Here is an 18,315-nt window from a genome sequence, read left to right on the forward strand (position 1 = left end):
ACGTTGGTTCAGCCAGCGCAAGTGATGAGACTGACACTGCAGGGACGTGTGAGGATTAGAACTGAAATACCTGAGCGCTGGGAAAAGATGCCCGGGAAGTGGCAGCTACTTAAGAGGTGGCTGTTCGTGACCAGTTGTGTTTGGGAGCACAGAGCACTCTCCCTTTCTACACGCTGCACGTAGTCGGGCCGTGTCACGCCGTATCACTTACAGATAGAAACAGGTTTACATGTCACTTACAGGAAAAAGTTTCTCCCACCTGATGGGTCAAGCAAAGAGGTGGGATAGGCAGGATTGGGTTACCAGATAGGGACTAGCAAAGCAGGGATCCTGGTAAAGAAATAGAATTGGGCATGTCAGTATCTGGAGAGGTAGAATTTGATATTTAGTAATTTAAACTTCATTAGCGGGCATCATAAGAGAAATAATCAGAACTTCGTTAGCCTTTATAATATGTACTCAAGAGATTAGCAGTGTTTTAATTTTGAGTATGATTTGGAAGTGGGATCCCACAATCCTTTTTAGTGCCGAGGGCCTTGAAAGGTCTCGAATGGGCCTAGTGATGCCGTGAGACGAGAATGCCTGTGCCTCTGGTAACTCCATACTCACAACAGCAGTGTTGCAAGCCTGGGCCTGGGGACAGCCAAGCTGGTTTAGTTTGAGTAAAACCTTACAAGTTGTTCAAGGTAGAAATCCCATTAAGGACACCGAGTGTCTCCAGAGTAAGAGAGTTCCTTCTTGAGCTCTGTTTGTAGGCCCACATGGGAAATGATTAGATCGATAACATCTCTTCAAGTCGAGGTTGAAACTTGGGGGGCTGAACGTTCAGAACCTCAAGGCAAAATTGTCCATCCAAGCCCATTAGCACCCACCCCTCCTGATTTGTACTATTAAGGTACCCGTGGCTTTGCCCCTGCTCCTGTCCCACCTCCTAAGGTGTGAGAAACGGTAGGCAGGCTGGTGAAATGGGCCCTTTTCACAGTCTCGTCAGCTGTCATGAAGAGCTGCCACTTCTCCTAAGCGGTGAGGTGACGTCTGAGGAACTGATGAGAGCAGAGGGCTTTAGTCACTTCCATTTTGTTTTTGGAAGGTTTCTTCTGTTGGTTATTTTTAATAAATTTCTCTCCCCAGTTCCAAACAGAACAAAATCTTAGGATCCATCCTCCTGAGTGTGTTAGGGGTAGGAGGGTTAGGTTCCAGTCCCGAGTTTGGTCCATCCTTAAATTCCCTACCCTTGGCGTGGTGCTGGGCCTCTACCAGGAGCTCAGTAAGTATTTGAACTGGACTAGACCTGACCTTACCATTGACAGCTCTGAGTGGGGAAGGGCAAGTCTTGTAACCCTTTGTTTTCTCATCCGTAAAATGAGCGATTGGGACTAGATGATAATGCTACTACCTGATCTTTATTGAGCTCCTTATTCTGTACTGCACACTGTGCTGAGTTCTTCAGTGCCTGCTTTCACATAGTTTGTATAACATACAAAATGTAACTACTTAATCCTCACCACAGCCCTGTAATTAGGTACTGACATTCCCAGATGTGGGAACAGGCTCAGAGAAGCTAGGTAATGTGGTGGAACTGGGAGTCACTCAGCACTTTAGCCAGTCCTGGCTGCACTAACTGAGCTTTTGACGTGCAGGCCCACCCGTGACCAGTTAAACAAGAGTCTCTGCAGTGAAGCCAGGCATTGTGTTGCTGTTGTTTGAGTTACCCCAGGTGACTGTATTGTGCACCCAGGGTTAAGAACCACTGAGTACCGTGCGGAAGGGCCTTTAAGGCCTCTACAGCTCCAGTTGGGGTGGGAAAACACTGGTTTGTAAACACCAGTGTTCTGTAAAAACCCTGGCGGCGCAGTGGTTGAAGCGATTCACTGTTGGCAGTTCGAAACCACCAATGGCTCTGCGGGAGAAAGATGTGGCAGCCTGCTTCCATAGAGATTTACAGCTTTGGAAACCCTATGGGGCCGCTATGAGTCGGAATCAACTTGACAGCAGTGGGACTTTTTTTTAGTGTTCTGTAGGATGCTCTAACAGCCGCGCATGGTGTTCAGACCTGGAGCTGTCCGCGTGCATATGTTAACAATGACCCAAAAAAAACACCCTTGAAGTCAATTCTGACTCATAGCAACCCTATAGGGCAGAGGAGAACTGCCCTATAGGGTTTCCAAGGAGCAGCTGGTAGATTCAAACTGCCTACCTCTGCCTGCCTGCTCAGTCAGCTGCTGAGCTCTTAACCACTGCACCACCAGGGCTCCATGCCTCCTGAAGTATCTGATAAAGTGCCTTGTGCCTCAGCAGCTCCCGTGCCTCCTTTTCCTGAAGCGGTGGAGTGTTTCCTAGCTGACCCTTTGGTGGCGCATGCCTGTGAGATGCTCACTGTGGTCAAGGCCCAGAGCACAACCTGCTCCACGCTGGCAAGAATGAGGAGGCATCTTGCTGCGTGCTGGGTGATGTTCTGGGAGCCAGCCATGGCCATGAGGGTGATGTGCTGATGGGCAGGAGGATCCTGTGACTGGACACTGCAGGGTTCTCCCCGAGGGGAGTAGAGGAGCTCAGTGGCGGGCAGGTCTTAGAGAACAGGCTGGCTGTGGAGCGGTTGTGAAGCGGTGGGCAGGGACCAGCAGGTGCCTGTCATGCAGGATGGAGCGTTGAAGGAATTCTTGAAAGGCTGGAATTCCAGCCTCCAGAGCCTGGTCCACAGACTCTCGGGGAAGTGGAAGCCCAGCTCTGAACACCTTTGCCTGTAAGTTCTCAGTAAAGCCCCAGCCTGACAGCCACAACTTTTTAACAGAAGATCCCTGAGAATTCAGCGGGGATGCTGTTGTCGCCCCTGTCTTTCTCCCTGTGGGGTTCAGAGTGCAGTGTGTTTGTTACTTCATAGCGTGAGCTGGACATCAGGCTGCTGTCGCCCTGGGTCTTACAGATGAATGTATTTTAATTTTAAAAATGAAGTCTTAATTACCCAGTAAATGTACAAATACAGTCTAAATACAGTCTCCTGGTTTAAAAAAAGAAGATTAAGTCAAAGTTCCCTTTTAAAGCTTTGTCAGTTAACTCGATAAGGCTTGATGTACAGGGGGTTTATATCTGTGGCTCAGCTCAAGCCTAAAGCTGCTGCCTGTGTGTTTCCTTGTTACCTTCACCTTCAGAGGACAGGGTCGCAGCACCAGCAGGTTTTCTAACAAGTCAGAGGCCTTAGGATAAAGCTACCTGGAACATTTTAGCACCTTGTAGCAAACGTGAAAAACCAAACCAAACACAAGCTTCCATGCTAAACTGGTCAGTTACGTACTTCATGGACAGCAAAGAAGAAAGCTGGTTGACATATGAGACAGGTAGAGGCAGCAGCCATTTGGCAGGCTAAAGAAGTAAATTAACATAACGTCTCTTTTCAGTTTTATTAGAAAGTGTGGTGAAGAAGGAATGAAGGATTACCACCCTGTGTGGCAGGAGGCCTTGCAGTGGAGAGACCCTGAGGCTGGCATTCACAGAATCGTGTCCAGCTGCCGGCACTGGCATTTTACCAGCCATCTGGCTTTATATGAAAACTGAATTTCTCTGTACCTTTTTTTTTTGTCTCTCAAATGGGTAGACTTTCATTTTATGAAGGGCTTTGAAACATCCAAAGTACTTGTATAGACATGATCATATTGTCATCAAATTAGGAGAAGAGAGGCGAAAGCACTTCGAAAAGTAAAAAACAAAGGATTATTAGTGAAGTATTTACCTTGGGCTTACTCTTAGAGATGCTGCTTGTTCAGAAAAGTGGGCAGGCAGAGGAGCCTTCTTCACCTACATCACAAGCTTTTCATAAGTAAACACATTCTGATTTCATGTGTGTTGCAGGGAAGATGTCATTCCCCTTGGGGACGGAGACATTGGGACCATGTGCCCCCTTCTGTCCATGAAACCTGGAGAATATTCCTATTTCAGTCCCCGCACCATGTTGATGTGGGCTGGCCCGGATCATTGGCGCTTCAGACCGCGACACAAACGTATGTACTTGTAGATGGAGCTTTAAGAAACAAGATAGCGCAGATGACCAGCCGGTCAGCAGTTCAGCCAAGGAAGGGAAGTGCCAGCTGCTACACGGCTGTACTATCTGATAAACTGAGGAAGCATACAGATGAGGCGGCCTCCTGGTTGGCCGGTCAGTTGGTGAAGCATCAGTTAAGACTAGGTCCTCTGAGTGGGAAATGTGAGTACCTGAGTTAGGAGAGTGGGCTCGTGTCCTGTACTACTCCCTAGTATCCACACGACCTCAAACAGGAGTAGGTGGGCATGACCTCCAGACTTTGGAGGGCCCACGTGAGTTATTGCACACAAGGCTGTGTTCTACAGACCTCCGAAGGGCTAGGCCAGTGTTACATATTTTACATTCTCTCTCTGAAAGGAAGGAATTAGCATATATTTTTTATTACATTTTGTTAGCAAAAACAAATTCTAAGTCCAAATTATATATGACTTACGTTGTTTAAGTGGTTACGCTCAGACACAAACACAGCCTCGTGGTTGATGAGGCTGTCCGTGGGTTTGTGGGATGAGTAAATGATTTAGGCCATCTGTGTTCATTTCTGCAGAAGATGCTTCCTCAAAACCAGAGAACAAAAAGAAGAGTGCGAAGAAAGACTTTGAAATTAACTTTGAAGATGATATTGACTTTGATGTGTATTTTCAAAAAACAAAGGTTTGTGCTGCATTTATTAGCATTTGTGCTTTCTTAAATCACTCTTTGTACTCCTCTTCCTGTTTCAGATTTTATTTTTAAAATCCATTATGAATTTAACTCTTAGAATAAATGAATGTTTTCATTCCCCCTCAGTCCCTAGAGGGATTGAGAAATAGTCCCAGACTCAGTTGCAGAAAGAATCAAGTTTATCGTAAGGGAAATAGTGTCCAGCAAAATCAGCTTCTTATGCAAAACCCTGGGAATGCTAATGCTAGACTTTACTGGATGCTGTTGAGTCAGCTCCCAGCTCCGGACGACCCCGTGTGTGTCAAAGCGGAGTTGTGCTCCGCGGGGTTTTCCCAAGTAGTTCACCGGGCCTTTCTTCCGCATTGCCTCTGGGTGGACTTGAACCACCAATCCTTCAGTTAGCAGCTGTGCATGTTAACTGTTTATACCACCCAGGTAGACTAGTGCTGCCCAAACTCCAGTTTCCTTCAAAAAAAAAAAAAGACGTTCTGACCATCCTTATTAAAGGTGGGTCAGAATCACTTTCTCTTTTATCGTAGGCTGCTACTATTCTGACCAAGTCCACTTTGGAGAACCAGAATTGGAAGTCCACAACTCTTCCCACAGATTTCCACTATGAGACTAATAACCTTGTCCAGCTGCACCTCAAGCCAGGCATCAGGGTAAGGCTGTTCCTTGGCTCCTTTAAGCCGCTGCTGTGGCCAAACTGTAGTATAGTATTGTTGTTGGGTGTCTTCAAGTCGATTCTGACTCCTTGCGACCCTATTGGACAAAGAACTGCCCCGGAGGGTTTTCTAGGCTAATAGCTTTGATGGGAGCAGATCACCAGGTCTTTTCTCCCATGGAGCTGCTGGGTCAGCTTGAACTTCCAACCTTTTGGTTATCTGCCAAGCACTTACCCATTGCTCCACCAGAACTCCTGTTTGTAGCATAGGAGGTACCGAGTATTCTAAATGGAGAGGGAATTAGAGATTGTGTCACGTGAGCAACTGTGGAAGACATTGTGCGTTTCTTCGTTCAATACGTATTTATTGTTTAATATTATTTTTGATTTGTATTACAGAGCCATTGTGAGGGTTTTTTGGGGAGGGCTTGTTTTTCAAAGTATAAGGTTGTATTAACATACTCAGTGTGTGTTTGTAAACTGTATAAACCATGGACCTCCCTTCCCCCACCACAGAGTCACATGCCTGGGTAAAAACCGCTGGTCTAAGGGCCTGCAAATATTGAAGATGTGTGGTCAACAGGCACTCGCCAAAGAGGAAGCAAACCTGTTCTGTGGAAGGCGGACCAAGGACCCACGCGTGTAACGACAGGGAGAAGAGGGGGATGTTGCTCCCTTTAGCCACGTGGGGAGCAGTGGTTACTACCTAGGACTGGGACAGCCTGCCTGCAAATTAAGGGATTGAGTTTTCCATCCAATTTGTTCAAACGACAAGTTGACTTTCTTTCAGAAAGCTCTAAACAGGGATTTCCAGCTTTCGTTTTGTTTTTAATAAAACCCATTGCCACTGAGTCAATTCCAACTCATAGCAACTTTATAGGACACAGTGGAACTCCCCCAGGGGGTTTCCAAGGCTGTAATCTTTACAGAAGCCAGCTGCCATATCTTTCTCCTGCAGAGGGACTGGTGGGTTCAAATCACCAACCTTGTGGTTAGCAGGAGAGCACTTAACCACTGCACCATGAGGGCTCCTTATTTTTAATAAAAGAACCATTTTTCAGATAAAGTTGTGTGCAGAAGACCTTGCCACAAACCAAATAGAAAAGGAGCTGCTCTGGTCTCTTGGATGCGCGGAGGTTCTGAGCCCCACTACCATGGGCTGGCTCAGAGGGAGCTGTGCCATTGAAAATCTGATTGGACTGGAGGACCTTTCTCACTCTAAATTTTTACAGTCCTAGGAGGAGTTTGATCACAGAAACTAAGGTCTATTTATTTGCCTGACCTAGTTCAGTAGCTGCTTTTCTAAAAATTGCTTTCTGAACTTGTTCTTTCTCCGTAGTTACTTAAGTTGGCCCAGGACCAGAAGACAGGAACTGAGCAATATGAAGAAATTGGAGACTATGATTACAATAACCCTAACGACACATCCAACTTTTGCCCTGGGCTACAGGTAAAGGAGGAGAGCTCTGTCCTCTTCTAAGCAGAAGACTCTTGCTTTCCTGCTTTCCATCTCCCCCTCTCCCTGCATGGCTGAAGGATGTAGGACATTCTGAATGAGGCCAGACTTTTGTGCGTGCAGGGCCTGCCCTGCCTCAGGCATCAGGGAACTGAACAGAGCTGAGGTGATTCCTCAGCCTTGGCCTGCCTTACCTCAAACCTTACATGTTGTTGTTGTTCTTAGGTACCATCGAGTCAGTTCTGACTCACAGCGACCCTACATACCACAGAACGAAACCCTGCCCGGTCCTGCGCCGTCCTTACAATTCTTGTCATGCTTGAGCCCGTTGTTGCAGCCACTGTGTCAGTCCATCTCGCTGAGGGTCTTCCTCTTTTCCGCTGACCCTCTACCAAGCATGATGTCCTTCTCCAGGGACTGATCCCCCCTGACAACATGTTCAAAGTATGTAAGACACAGTCTCGCCATCCTTGCTTCTAAGGAGCTTTCTGGTTGTACATCTTCCAAGACAGATTTGCTCGTTCTTTTCGTAGTCCATGGTATATTCAATATTCTTGCCTAACATCACAATTCAAAGGCGTCAATTCTTCGGTCTTCCTTATTCATCATCCAGCTTTCACATGCATATGAGGTGATTGAAAATACCATGGCTTGGGTCAGGCGCACCTTAGTCTTCAAGGCGACATCTTTGCTTTTCAATACTTTAAAGAGGTCCTTTGCAGCAGATTTGAGCAATGAATGGATCTTTTGATTTCTTGACTGCTGCTTCCATGGGTGTTGATTGTGGATCCAAGTAAAATGAAATCCTTAACAACTTCAATATTTTCCGTTTATCATGATGTGGTTTATTGGTCCAGTTGTGAGGATTCTTGTTTTCTTTATGTTGAGGTGTAATCCATACCGAAGGCTGTGGTCTTTGATATTCATTAGTAAGTGCTTCAAGTCCTCTTCACTTTCAACAAGCAAGGTTGTGTCATCTGCGTAACGCAGGTTGTTAATGAGTCTTCCTCCAATCCTGATGCCCCGTTCTTCATGTAGTCCAGCTTCTCGGATTATTTGCTCAGCATACAGATTGAATAGGTATGGTGAAAGAGTACAACCCTGATGCACACCTTTCCTGACTTTAAACCACTCAGTATCCCCTTGTTCTGTCTGAACAACTGCCTCTTGATCTGTGTACAGGTTCCTCATGAGCACTATTAAGTGTTCTGGAATTCCCATTCTTTGCAATGTTGTGCATAATTTGTTATGCTCCACACAGTCGAATGCCTTTGCGTAGTCAATAAAACACAGGTAAACATCCTTCTGGTATTCTCTGCTTTCATCCAGGATCCATCTGACATCAGCAATGATATCCCTGGTTCCACGCCCTCTCCTGAGTAAGGCCTGAATTTCTGGCAGTTCCCTGTTGCAATATTGCTGCAGCTGCTTTTTAATGATCTTCAGCAAAATTGTTTTTGCTTGTGATATTAATGATATTATTCGATAATTTCTGCATTCAGTTGAATCACGTTTCTTGGGAATAGGCATAAATATGAATCTCTTCCAGTCGGTTGGCCAGGTAGCTGTCTTCCAAATTTCTTGCCATAGACGAGTGAGCACTTCCACCACTGCATCTGTTTGTTGAAACATCTCGATTGATATTCTGTCAATTCTTGGAACCTTGGTTTCCACCAATGCCTTCAGAGCAGCTTGGACTTCTTCCTTCAGGACCGTCGGTTCCTGATCATATGCTACCTCTTGAAATGGTTGAACATCGACTAATTCTTTTTGGTATAATGACTCTGTATATTCCTTCCATCTTCTTTTGATGCTTCCTGCATCATTTAATATTTTCCCCATGGAATCCTTCACTACTGCAACTCAAGGCTTGAATTTTTTCTTCAGTTCTTTCAGCTTGAGAAACGCCATGTGTGTTCTTCCCTTTTGTTTTCTATCTCTAGCTCATTGCTCATGTCGTTATAATACTTTGAGCCACCCTTTGAAATCTTCTGTTCAGTTCTTTTACTTCATCATTTCTTCCTTTTGCTTTAGCTGCTCGACGTCGAGAACAAGTTTCAGAGTATCCTCTGACATACGTCTTGGTCTTTTCTTTCTTTCCTGTCTTTTCAATGACCTCTTGCTTTCTTCATGTATGATGTCCTTCCACAACTTATCTGGTCTTTGGTCGTTAGTGTTCAACGTGTCAATTCTATTCTTTTAGAAGGTCTCTAAATTCAGTTGCGATATACTCAAGGTCGTATTTTGGCTCTCATGGACTTGCTCTGATTGTCTTCTGTTTCAACTTGAATTTGCATATGAGCAATTGGTGGTCTGTTCCACAGTCAGCCCCTGGCCTTGTTCTGACTGATGATATCGAGCTTTTGCCATTGTGTCTTTCCACAGATGTAGTCAATTTGATTTCTGTGTGCTCCATCTGGCGAGGTCCATGTGTATAGCCGCTGTTTATTTTGGTGAAAGAAGGTATTTGCAAAGAAGTCGTTGGTCTTGCAAAACTCAATCATGCGATCTCCGTCATTGTTTCTGTCACCAAGGCCATATTTTCCAACTACCAGTCCTTCTTCGTTTCCAACTTCCACGTTCCAATCACCAGTAATTATCAATGCATCCTGATTGCATGTTCTATCAATTTCAGACTAAAGAAGCTGATGAAAATCTTCAGTTTCTTCATCTTTGGCCTAGGTGGTTGGGATGTAAATTTGAATAGTGGTCGTATTAACTGGTCGTCCTTGTAGGCGTATGGATATTATCCTATCACGGACAGCATTGTACTTCAGGATAGATCTTGAAATGTTCTTTTTGACGATGAATGCAACACCATTCCTCTCCAAGTTGTCATTCCCAGCACAGTAGACTATGTGATTGTCTGACTCAAAATGGCCAATACTAGTCCATTTCAGCTCACTAATGCCTAGGATACTGATGTTTATGCATTCCACTTAATTTTTGATAATTTCCAATTTTCCTAGATTGATACTTCATACATTCCAGGTTCCGATTATTAATGGGTGCTTGCAGCTGTTTCTTCTCATTTTGAGTCGTGCCACATCAGCAAATGAAGGTCCCAAAAGCTTTACTCCATCCACGTCATTAAGGTCGACTCTGCTTTGAGGAGGCAGCGCTTCCCCAGTCATCTTTTGAGTGCCTTCCAACCTGGGGGGCTCATCTTCCAGCACTATATCAGACAGTGTTCCGCTACTATTCATAAGGTTTCCACTGGCTAATGCTTTTCAGAAGTAGACTGCTGGGTCCTTCTTCCTAGTCTGTCTTAGTCTGTAAGCTCAGCTGAAACCTGTCCTCCATGGGTGACCCTGCTGGTGTCTGAATACCGGTGGCATAGCTTCCAGCATCACAGCAACACACAAGCCCCCAGTATGACAAAGTGTCAGACAGGTGGGGCAAGCCTTACATGAGTAAGTGAATTGGCATACCCCCGTCTACCCATCAGCCTGTGGATGGAGCCTTTAGCCTGTGAAAAGCACTCACCTTGTCTCTTTGAGATTTCAAAAGAATATAAAACACTCACCCTGTTCTTAGAAGCTCATGTTTTGGCTAGGGCGACAACACAGGTAGACATATGAAGGGGGCGTGATGTCATGGGGAAAATGATCTATGGAGTGGGTCTGAAGCCAGGCATCCAGCTCGGATTTCGGTTCTCACACTGTGGACTTGTGCAGACCACTCTGCGTCCCTCAAGGTAATCTCCATACCCATGAGTCTCACCTGTCTCACCTGTGCCTAGGGAAAGAATATGTTCACCTTCTTTTCTTATTTGGAGGAAAGTTAGCTGCCTTCTTTACCAATGCTTATTCAACTTCAGATGCACCTGGGAAGCCTATTAAAAATTATTGAATGTAATAATTAAAATAATTACTAATAATTATCTCAGTGATTAATTTTCAATTATTAAAAATTAGAATCACCTGGAAAGCTTATTAAAAAAACAGATTCTGAGCCCCACCTCCTGAGATTCTGTTTTTTTTTCCAGGTGGGTCCTGAGCATGCCTTTCTCACAAGCTCCTGGCAATGCCCGTGCTGCTGGTCTCTGGGCTGCACTGTGAGGCGCAGAGTCCAGGTGACCTCTGGATCTGTGTCCTCTCTGAGTGAGGGACGATAGTGATCGAGGAACTGAGTCAGTGATTCATCTCTTGTGTTTGAGGAATGCTTTTGGTAAAATGAAATCCTAAATAGGTCAGAAGTCAAAGGGAATGCTCTGGCAGTTATGATTATTAAATTTCTTTTCACCCCGTCTAGAGATCTCCAGGTAGATAGCACCCGAGCTGGATTTGTTTAGGAAGACAGCCAGAGGCCCTAGAAGTCATCCTAGGCCTGACTCACTTCATGCACCGTCGGGATGCTCTCTCCTTGCTGTGTAAGGAGGTGTCTAAGCCCCTCTTGACAGCTTCCGTCGAACATTTAAGAGCTGTTTCCTTGCCCAGGCTGCTGACAGTGATTACGAAGAGTCGGATGACTTATTCGTGGGACCTACTGGGGCCTTTGACCTCACACTTTATCCTGGCCATCCACCTAAGACAATGCAAGAAAATAACAATGCCCCCGAAGTCCAAGGACTAGACATCGTGACCTATGGGGAGTCGAATCTGGTAGCTGAGCCTCAGAAGGTAAGGACGGAGCAGCCAAGAACTGCACCATTCCCCTGAGGTCTGTTTATTTTGCCTCATCTGTGACAGTCGTGCTAGTCTCAGCTTGAGTTTTTTCTTCTCAGGTTTAGCCTGTGGCTCTTTGAGTGGGTGCGTCTTAAACAGGGCTGTAGGGAGTGAGCGGTTGCTAGTTAGGTTTCTGTGGAACTGTCCATCTCTCCGAAGACCTGGATAAGCCACGTGACTAGGGTGGAGCCATCACAAGTAAAGTGTGTGAGTGAAGGCAGAGAAAACGTGTTTATACCACTGGGTAAGGCTAGCTATTTGGCTCTGGAGAATCTTGGCCAGGTTCAGTTTGTGTTAGGTGAGCATGTCTAGTTCATGCCAGTGACAGGCTTGCTGCTTTCATGTATATCTGATGCACTTACCACTGTTACAGTGGAATTCCATGCTAGCCTTAATGTAGACTGCACTTGATCAAAAAGAAATTAGATTTGAGATGAGGGACTGTATTCTAGTATGTCCAAAGAGAGCTCTGGAACTCCTTGTTTTGAACTGGACTCCTGTTTGTTTGAACTCCAGAGTTTTGTTTTTACAATGAATTCATGTGGTGGAATCTCATGGGTAGATGTGTTTTTCTCCTGCTTAGTTTTCCTTTGTCGTATACCTATTTCAGGTAAATAAAATTGAGATTCATTATGCCAAGACTGCCAAAAAGATGGACATGAAGAAGCTGAAGCAGAGCATGTGGGGTTTGCTGACAAAGTTCTCAAAGAAGCAAGTGGACGCAGAGGTACCAGGGTTTCCACCCGTCTCGAGATGGCCCATCGTGTGTGGGCACTGGAGTGGCTGGTTTCCAAGAGTCTTGGGATTCCTTGATTTGGTCTATAGCTCTGATACAGGAAGCACTCAGAACTGTAAGGAAGACATCGAGCCTCTAAAAGATAAATGAACCAAGTACACAAACAGGCAGGTTACACAAAAGCAATAAAAATGGGAAATTATTCAGCCTTGCTGGTAATAACAAATGAAGATATCTTTATGTTGCTTTAAAAAAAGAACAGTTTTAGCAATTAAGCTGTGTTTCAGCACTGAGGTTGAGGAAAATACTGGAGTACTGGGAGCGATCTGAGCTGACATAAAGCAGATGACAACTACATCTCGGGTGCCCTAAGAGGTTTTACCCTTTAATCTAGTAATTCTGGTTTGGGGAATGTATTTTAAGTAAGAAAGTAGTTTAAAAAAAAAAAAACATGTATTATGCTGTCAGATCATCTCTTTCTCCGTTAGAGAACGGAGATTACCTTGATGCTTCCCGCTAGCAACACCCTCCATCTCCTCATCTGTACCCGTCCGCTTGGGAATGCTGTGAGTTGTCCACACTCAGCCCGTGGTCTTATACCTTCTCCTGCTGCCTGAGAAGTGAAAGTTCTTGCTTAGATGGAAGACCCTGAGCTGTACACAGGATATCAGATAAAGCTTCAGTCACATTCAGAGGGCTTTTATCAACTAAAACGGAATGGGAGGCAAATGCTTGAAGAGAGGTGTGCTTTCTAAAAAGTGGGAGAGGGTTCTGCTTAAACTTTAAGTGACTCGTAATACCCTACTTCCAGGAATTCTGGTTAGTAAGGGTTCATTCTTTAAGGGAAAAAAGAAACTACTATGAAAATATTCAAACATGTAGAAAAGTAGAGGAAACAGTAGAGAGAACAGTATAACGGATCTCTATTCCCGGTAGTTAGCAGTGTTTTATCTGTACTCTCACCCGACTCCACGCCCTTCACCTCCCCATGCACGTATTCGGAGTTATTTTAATGTCAATCCCGGACATGGTATTCTCTCATAAAGACTTGCCTATGAGCAAGGAGGCAGCAGATTATTATTATCTAAGTGGAACGCTTCAGTCGGCGCTGCCTGTAGCTGTGGGGTCCAGTTGAAGCGATAAACGGTCGTGGCTTTTGTTGTTTTGTTATTTTCTGTTTCCCCAAGGGCTCTGGAAGCCTCTTTGCAGTGTCCTCTTTTCCAGGATTTTACTGGTCTTTGACATCCATGTTTACATCAATAGGTAAACATCACTGTCCTAGTCCAGGACTGAGGTGCTGCTTCCCTTTATGTAGACCCTTGTTCTTCAGAAAGTAAGAAAATGTCCTGCTTTTGTTCAGATGTAGACTTTTCTTTTTGAAGATACAGCTTTGTACCTTGCTCTCTCAAAAATGTACCGGTCCTAAATGTCTGCTGTGTACGTGTCGTTCTGTTAGGCAAACCACAGTGAGATGGAAAAAGAAGGGGGCCTGGAGGAGGTGGCTGATGAGAAGCTGTTCAGTGGGCTCACAAAGGACCTGAAGAAGAGGTGCGTGCTGGCAACACCAGGGGGCTTACTGTCTCTTTCCTCTGAGCTCTGGCTAAGGGTGCCCCGGCCTGGGCTATCTGATGGGTCCCACTGAGCTCTGGCTAAGTGTTCCCCAGCTGAGCTATCTGATGGGTCCCTCTGAGGTTTGGCTAAGGGTGCCCGGCCTGGGCTATCTGATGGGCCCCTCTGAGCCCAAGCTAAGGGTGTACTGGCCTGGGCTGTCTGATGGGCCCCTCTGAGCCCTGCCTAAGGGTGTACTGGCCTGCGCTATCTGATGGGCCCTCTGAGCCCTGGCTAAGGGTGTACTGGCCTGGGCTGTCTGATGGGCCCCCCTGAGCCCTGCCTAAGGGTGTACTGGCCTGGGCTGTCTGATGGGCCCTCTGAGCCCTGGCTAAGGGTTCCCCAGCTGAGCTATCTAATGGGCCCCCCTGAGCCCTGCCTAAGGGTGTACTGGCCTGGGCTGTCTGATGGGCCCTCTGAGCCCTGGCTAAGGGTGTACTGGCCTGGGCTGTCTGATGGGCCCTCTGAGCCCTGGCTAAGGGTGTACTGGCCTGGGCTATCTGATGGGCCCTCTGAGCCCTGGCTAAGGGTTCCCCAGCTGAGCTATCTAATGGGCCCCTCTGAGCTCTGGCTAAGGGTGCCCCAGCCTGGGCTATGTGATGGGCCCCTTCCCACATGACCTGCTATGTGGTCAGTTTTATATAACACTTTCAGCAGTGTTTCTAGTTCTTCTCTGTATTGGTCGATAAGTTAATACAAGCCATGGCACCTGTTACTTGAAAATGACATTTTCATTCCAATGACTGGAATGGAACAAGCGATTTTTTAATTCCAAATAAACTGGAAAAACCTGCTTATAAAATGCCCTGAGCTGTTTCATCGGTTCTTGTCGGCTTACTCACGGCACATGTGTATCGTCCGTGCTTGCTGAAAGAGCCCTTGCTTCTTGGAACTGCAGTGACCGAGCGTAATGCTTGCCCTCTGCTTCACAGCCTGCCTCCCCTCATGGCCCAGAACCTCTCCATACCTTTGGCCTTTGCCTGTCTCCTACATTTAGCCAATGAAAAGGTAGGTATACCTGGTAGGTGGGGGGGCATTCCCTATTTGTGTCAACCCATTTGAACCTCTTATCGGCTCTTCCATGGGCTACCTTCAACAGTGATTTCTGCAGTGCTTTCAACCAAAAGGAGTAATCAGGCGCCTGGGAGTGACTTAGAAAAGGCCATCAGGTATGATTAGCAATGAAGACGATGACGAGGACCCCAACAGGAACGTTTCAGTGGTACCGGAAGGGGCACTAGGAAGGGTGTAGTGGATGTTGAATGCCAAGACATCGTATTTGCCGCCCGTGTAAAGCAAGCAGGCAGATGGTTTGTGGTGAAGTTAGGCAAAAAAGGCTTCTTAGAATTGCTTAGTCCTCAGGGAAACGGTGCCTGAGATTGGCGAAGAGAATTTCTGGGGTGAGAGAGGGTTGGGTGAGGTGAGGGAAGAGTTAGGAGGTACGGAAAAACCTGAGCAAAGATGAGAGTTAGAGGGTGGCCGTCATGGCTGTTATAAAGGTATGAGGCATCAGGGCCAAGAGGATGAGGGCTGGAGAAGCCTCGGGTGCCAGGTGCTGTGTGAGGACAGGTCTGCTGGGCCTGCGGAGCTATGGGCAGCTCTCAGCTCAAGTTCAGTTTGATAAAAATGTGTCATAGTTCCTAGTGGTGGACAGGACCCATCTGCTTCACTTAGCTTGTTTGAGGTAAACAGCATAGTTCTCGGGCGTTTTAGAGATTATTGTAGGCACCAGGAGAGGCTTGCCCCCCACCCCCACCCCCCTGCGATCAGCAGGGATTTGAAATCAGCTTTCTCATAAAATTGTATTTGCTGATAGAATTTTACCTGCCATCTTTGTAGTCACTGCCTCGCTACTTGATTAGAAGCTGGTCTGATTGCTATGCTCTCGGTAACCCAAGTGCGTACACGTTTCCATCCTCCCCCAGAACCTGAAGCTGGAAGGAACTGAGGACCTTGCTGATGTTCTCGTGAGGCAAGGGGACTGAGTTCCCTGCAGAGAAGACAGTAGAAGGAGACCCATCTCTTCTCAGTGACCTGGGCACATATGCTCTGGTGGAGGAAGGAGCTGTGTGGACTTGTGGCCAGGCTCTGGCCAATGCCTGGAGCCTGCATGTTCTCTTCCCTTCTCCATCGCAGCCTGGGAGCCAGCACCTTGACTCACTGTCCTTGATTAAAGTTTTCTGCCCTTCCTGGGTGTCATGATCACCCAGGAAGGAGGTGGCCAGAGGCAGGAGAGGGCAAGAAAACGTCTTGAATATGGACACCTATTTCCATTCTGTGTGTCAAAATACATTGTGTGCATGCTTATAAATGTGTGTGTAATACTTAAAATTCTGAACGATATACCTGGCACAACATGAGTATGAGATAAGTATTAGACCTGGCCCTTGCCCTTGCTTGCTAGACGAGACACCCCCGTGCCAGTGTAAGGCGGGAAATACTCAAGTGCTGGCGGGATGCGCCTTGCAGGGGAGAGGAGGAAGAAGTCACTGGCTGGAGATTCAGATTTCAAGGTTGTCCCTGTTCACATACCTAGGAATCCTGCTAGATGGTGACGGTGCTCATAGCTGCTAGCCTTCCCCAAGTGCCCGCCGAGTATCTCCTGGGAACTGCTTCCTTCAGCCTTCCCAGCAACCCCACGAGACACTGTTATCACTCCCATTTGACAGAAGCGAAAACAGGTATACGAAGGTAAAGTAACGGGCATAAGGACAGACAGCTAATGGCCTTGAGCCCGGTAATTCTTCTCCAGAGCCTTTGTTCTTGGCCCCTGTTCCATGTGCTGCTCAAACCGCAGGCTCAGTAATGAAGAGCAAAGGCTCAGAGAGATTCGCCCAGCCCCACAGACCCACCGCACCCACAGCGGCATAGAATTCTTCCCATAACCTGAGGGGAACGGGGTGCAAAGAGCACCAAACTGCAGAGTCAGAGCCAGCATCTCCCCAAGGCTGCCCTCACTTCAGACAACAGCCACAAGTTCAGGGCTATCCCAGGCCACCCTCACTCCAGACTAGCTGGCTACAGGTTCCATAACTGGCTAAGAAGACTCACAGAACTGGCTGATGTGTTATACTCACAGGGAAAGGATGCAAACTAACCAGCCAGAGGAAGGGACATGTGAGCAGACTGTGGGAGGGCCCAAGCAGGGAGCTTCCGTCGTCCTCCCCCGTGGAGGCCCGGCTGCTGCTCTCTTCCTTTTTCCTTGTCCTCTTGGGTTTATACCTGTCTTCTCTACTGTCATTCTATTGTAGTCAAGGAGGAGAAAGCTCAGCTTGTAAGGTCACTCGGCCATCTTTATCTGAAAATGCTATGTGATTTTTTTTTTTTTATATACTTTTTATCATGCTTTAAGTGAAAGTTCACAAATCAAGTCAGTCTCTCACACAAAAACCCATATACACCTTGCTACACACTCCCAATTACTCTCCCCCTAATGAGACAGCCTGCTCTCTCCCTCCACTCTCTCTTTTCGTGTCCTTTTCACCAGCTTCTAACCCCCTCCACCCTCTCATGTCCCCTCCAGGCAGGAGGTGCCAACATAGTCTCAAGTGTCCACCTGATCCAAGAAGCTCACTCCTCACCAGCATCCCTCTCCAACCCATTGTCCAGTCCAATCCATGTCTGAAGAGTTGGCTTCGGGAATGGTTCCTGTCCTGGGCCAGGAGAAGGTCTGGGAGCCATGACCACTGGGGTCCTTCCAGTCTCAGTCAGACCATTAAGTCTGGACTTCTTATGAGAATTTAGGGTCTGCATCCCCTTGCTCTCCTGTTCCCTCAGGGGTTCTCTGTTGTGTTCCCTGTCAGGGCAGTCATCGGTTGTAGCCAGGCACCATCTAGTTCTTCTGGTCTCAGGCTGATGTAGCCTCTGGTTCATGTGGCCCTTTCTGTCTCTTGGGCTTGTAGTTACCTTGTATCCTTGGTGTTCTTCATTCTCCTTTGATCCAGGTGGGTTGAGACCAATTGATGCATCTTAGATGGCTGCTTGCTAGTGTTTAAGACCCCAGACAGTTCAAAGTGGGATGCAGAATGTTTTCTTAATAGATTTTATTATGATGCCAGTTGACTTAGATGTCCCCTGAAACCATGGTCCCCAGACCCCTGCCCCTGCTACGCTGGCCTTCGAAGCATTCAGTTTATTCAGGAAACGTCTTTGGTTTTGGTTTAGTCCAGTTGTGCTGACCTTCCCTGTATTGTGTGTTGTCTTTCCCTTCACCTAAAGTAGTTCTTATCTACCATCTAATTAGTGAGTACCCCTCTCCTACCCTCTCTCCCTCCCTCCTCTTGTAACCACAAAAGAATGTTTTCTTCTCGGTTTAAACTATTTCTCAAGTTCTTATGATAGTGGTCTTATACAATATTTATCCTTTTGCAACTAATTTCACTCCGCATAATGCCTTCCAGATTCTGCCATGTTATGAAATGTTTCACAGATTCCTTACTGTTCTTTATCGATGTGTAGTATTCCATTGTGTGAATATACCATAATTTA

General features: G+C 46.5%; 1 protein-coding gene across 2 annotated transcripts in view; it reads left to right on the top strand.

The window, feature by feature from the left end:
- Positions 1-17,203, top strand: part of NCAPH (non-SMC condensin I complex subunit H) — a 37,652-nt gene extending 20,449 nt beyond the window's left edge. For both annotated transcript variants that reach the window (XM_003422022.3, XM_064268407.1), the window contains exons 10-18: positions 3,847-3,995; positions 4,581-4,687; positions 5,236-5,358; positions 6,700-6,810; positions 11,256-11,438; positions 12,094-12,210; positions 13,676-13,767; positions 14,760-14,835; positions 15,753-17,203. In XM_003422022.3, the coding sequence (XP_003422070.3) occupies positions 3,847-3,995; positions 4,581-4,687; positions 5,236-5,358; positions 6,700-6,810; positions 11,256-11,438; positions 12,094-12,210; positions 13,676-13,767; positions 14,760-14,835; positions 15,753-15,812 (1,018 nt within the window). In that variant the 3' untranslated portion in view covers positions 15,813-17,203. The remainder of the gene's footprint in view (positions 1-3,846; positions 3,996-4,580; positions 4,688-5,235; positions 5,359-6,699; positions 6,811-11,255; positions 11,439-12,093; positions 12,211-13,675; positions 13,768-14,759; positions 14,836-15,752) is intronic.
- The last annotated feature ends 1,112 nt before the right edge of the window (positions 17,204-18,315 follow it).

This window comes from Loxodonta africana, chromosome 15, assembly GCF_030014295.1.
Source record: "Loxodonta africana isolate mLoxAfr1 chromosome 15, mLoxAfr1.hap2, whole genome shotgun sequence".
Classification (NCBI taxonomy): Eukaryota; Metazoa; Chordata; class Mammalia; order Proboscidea; family Elephantidae; genus Loxodonta; species Loxodonta africana.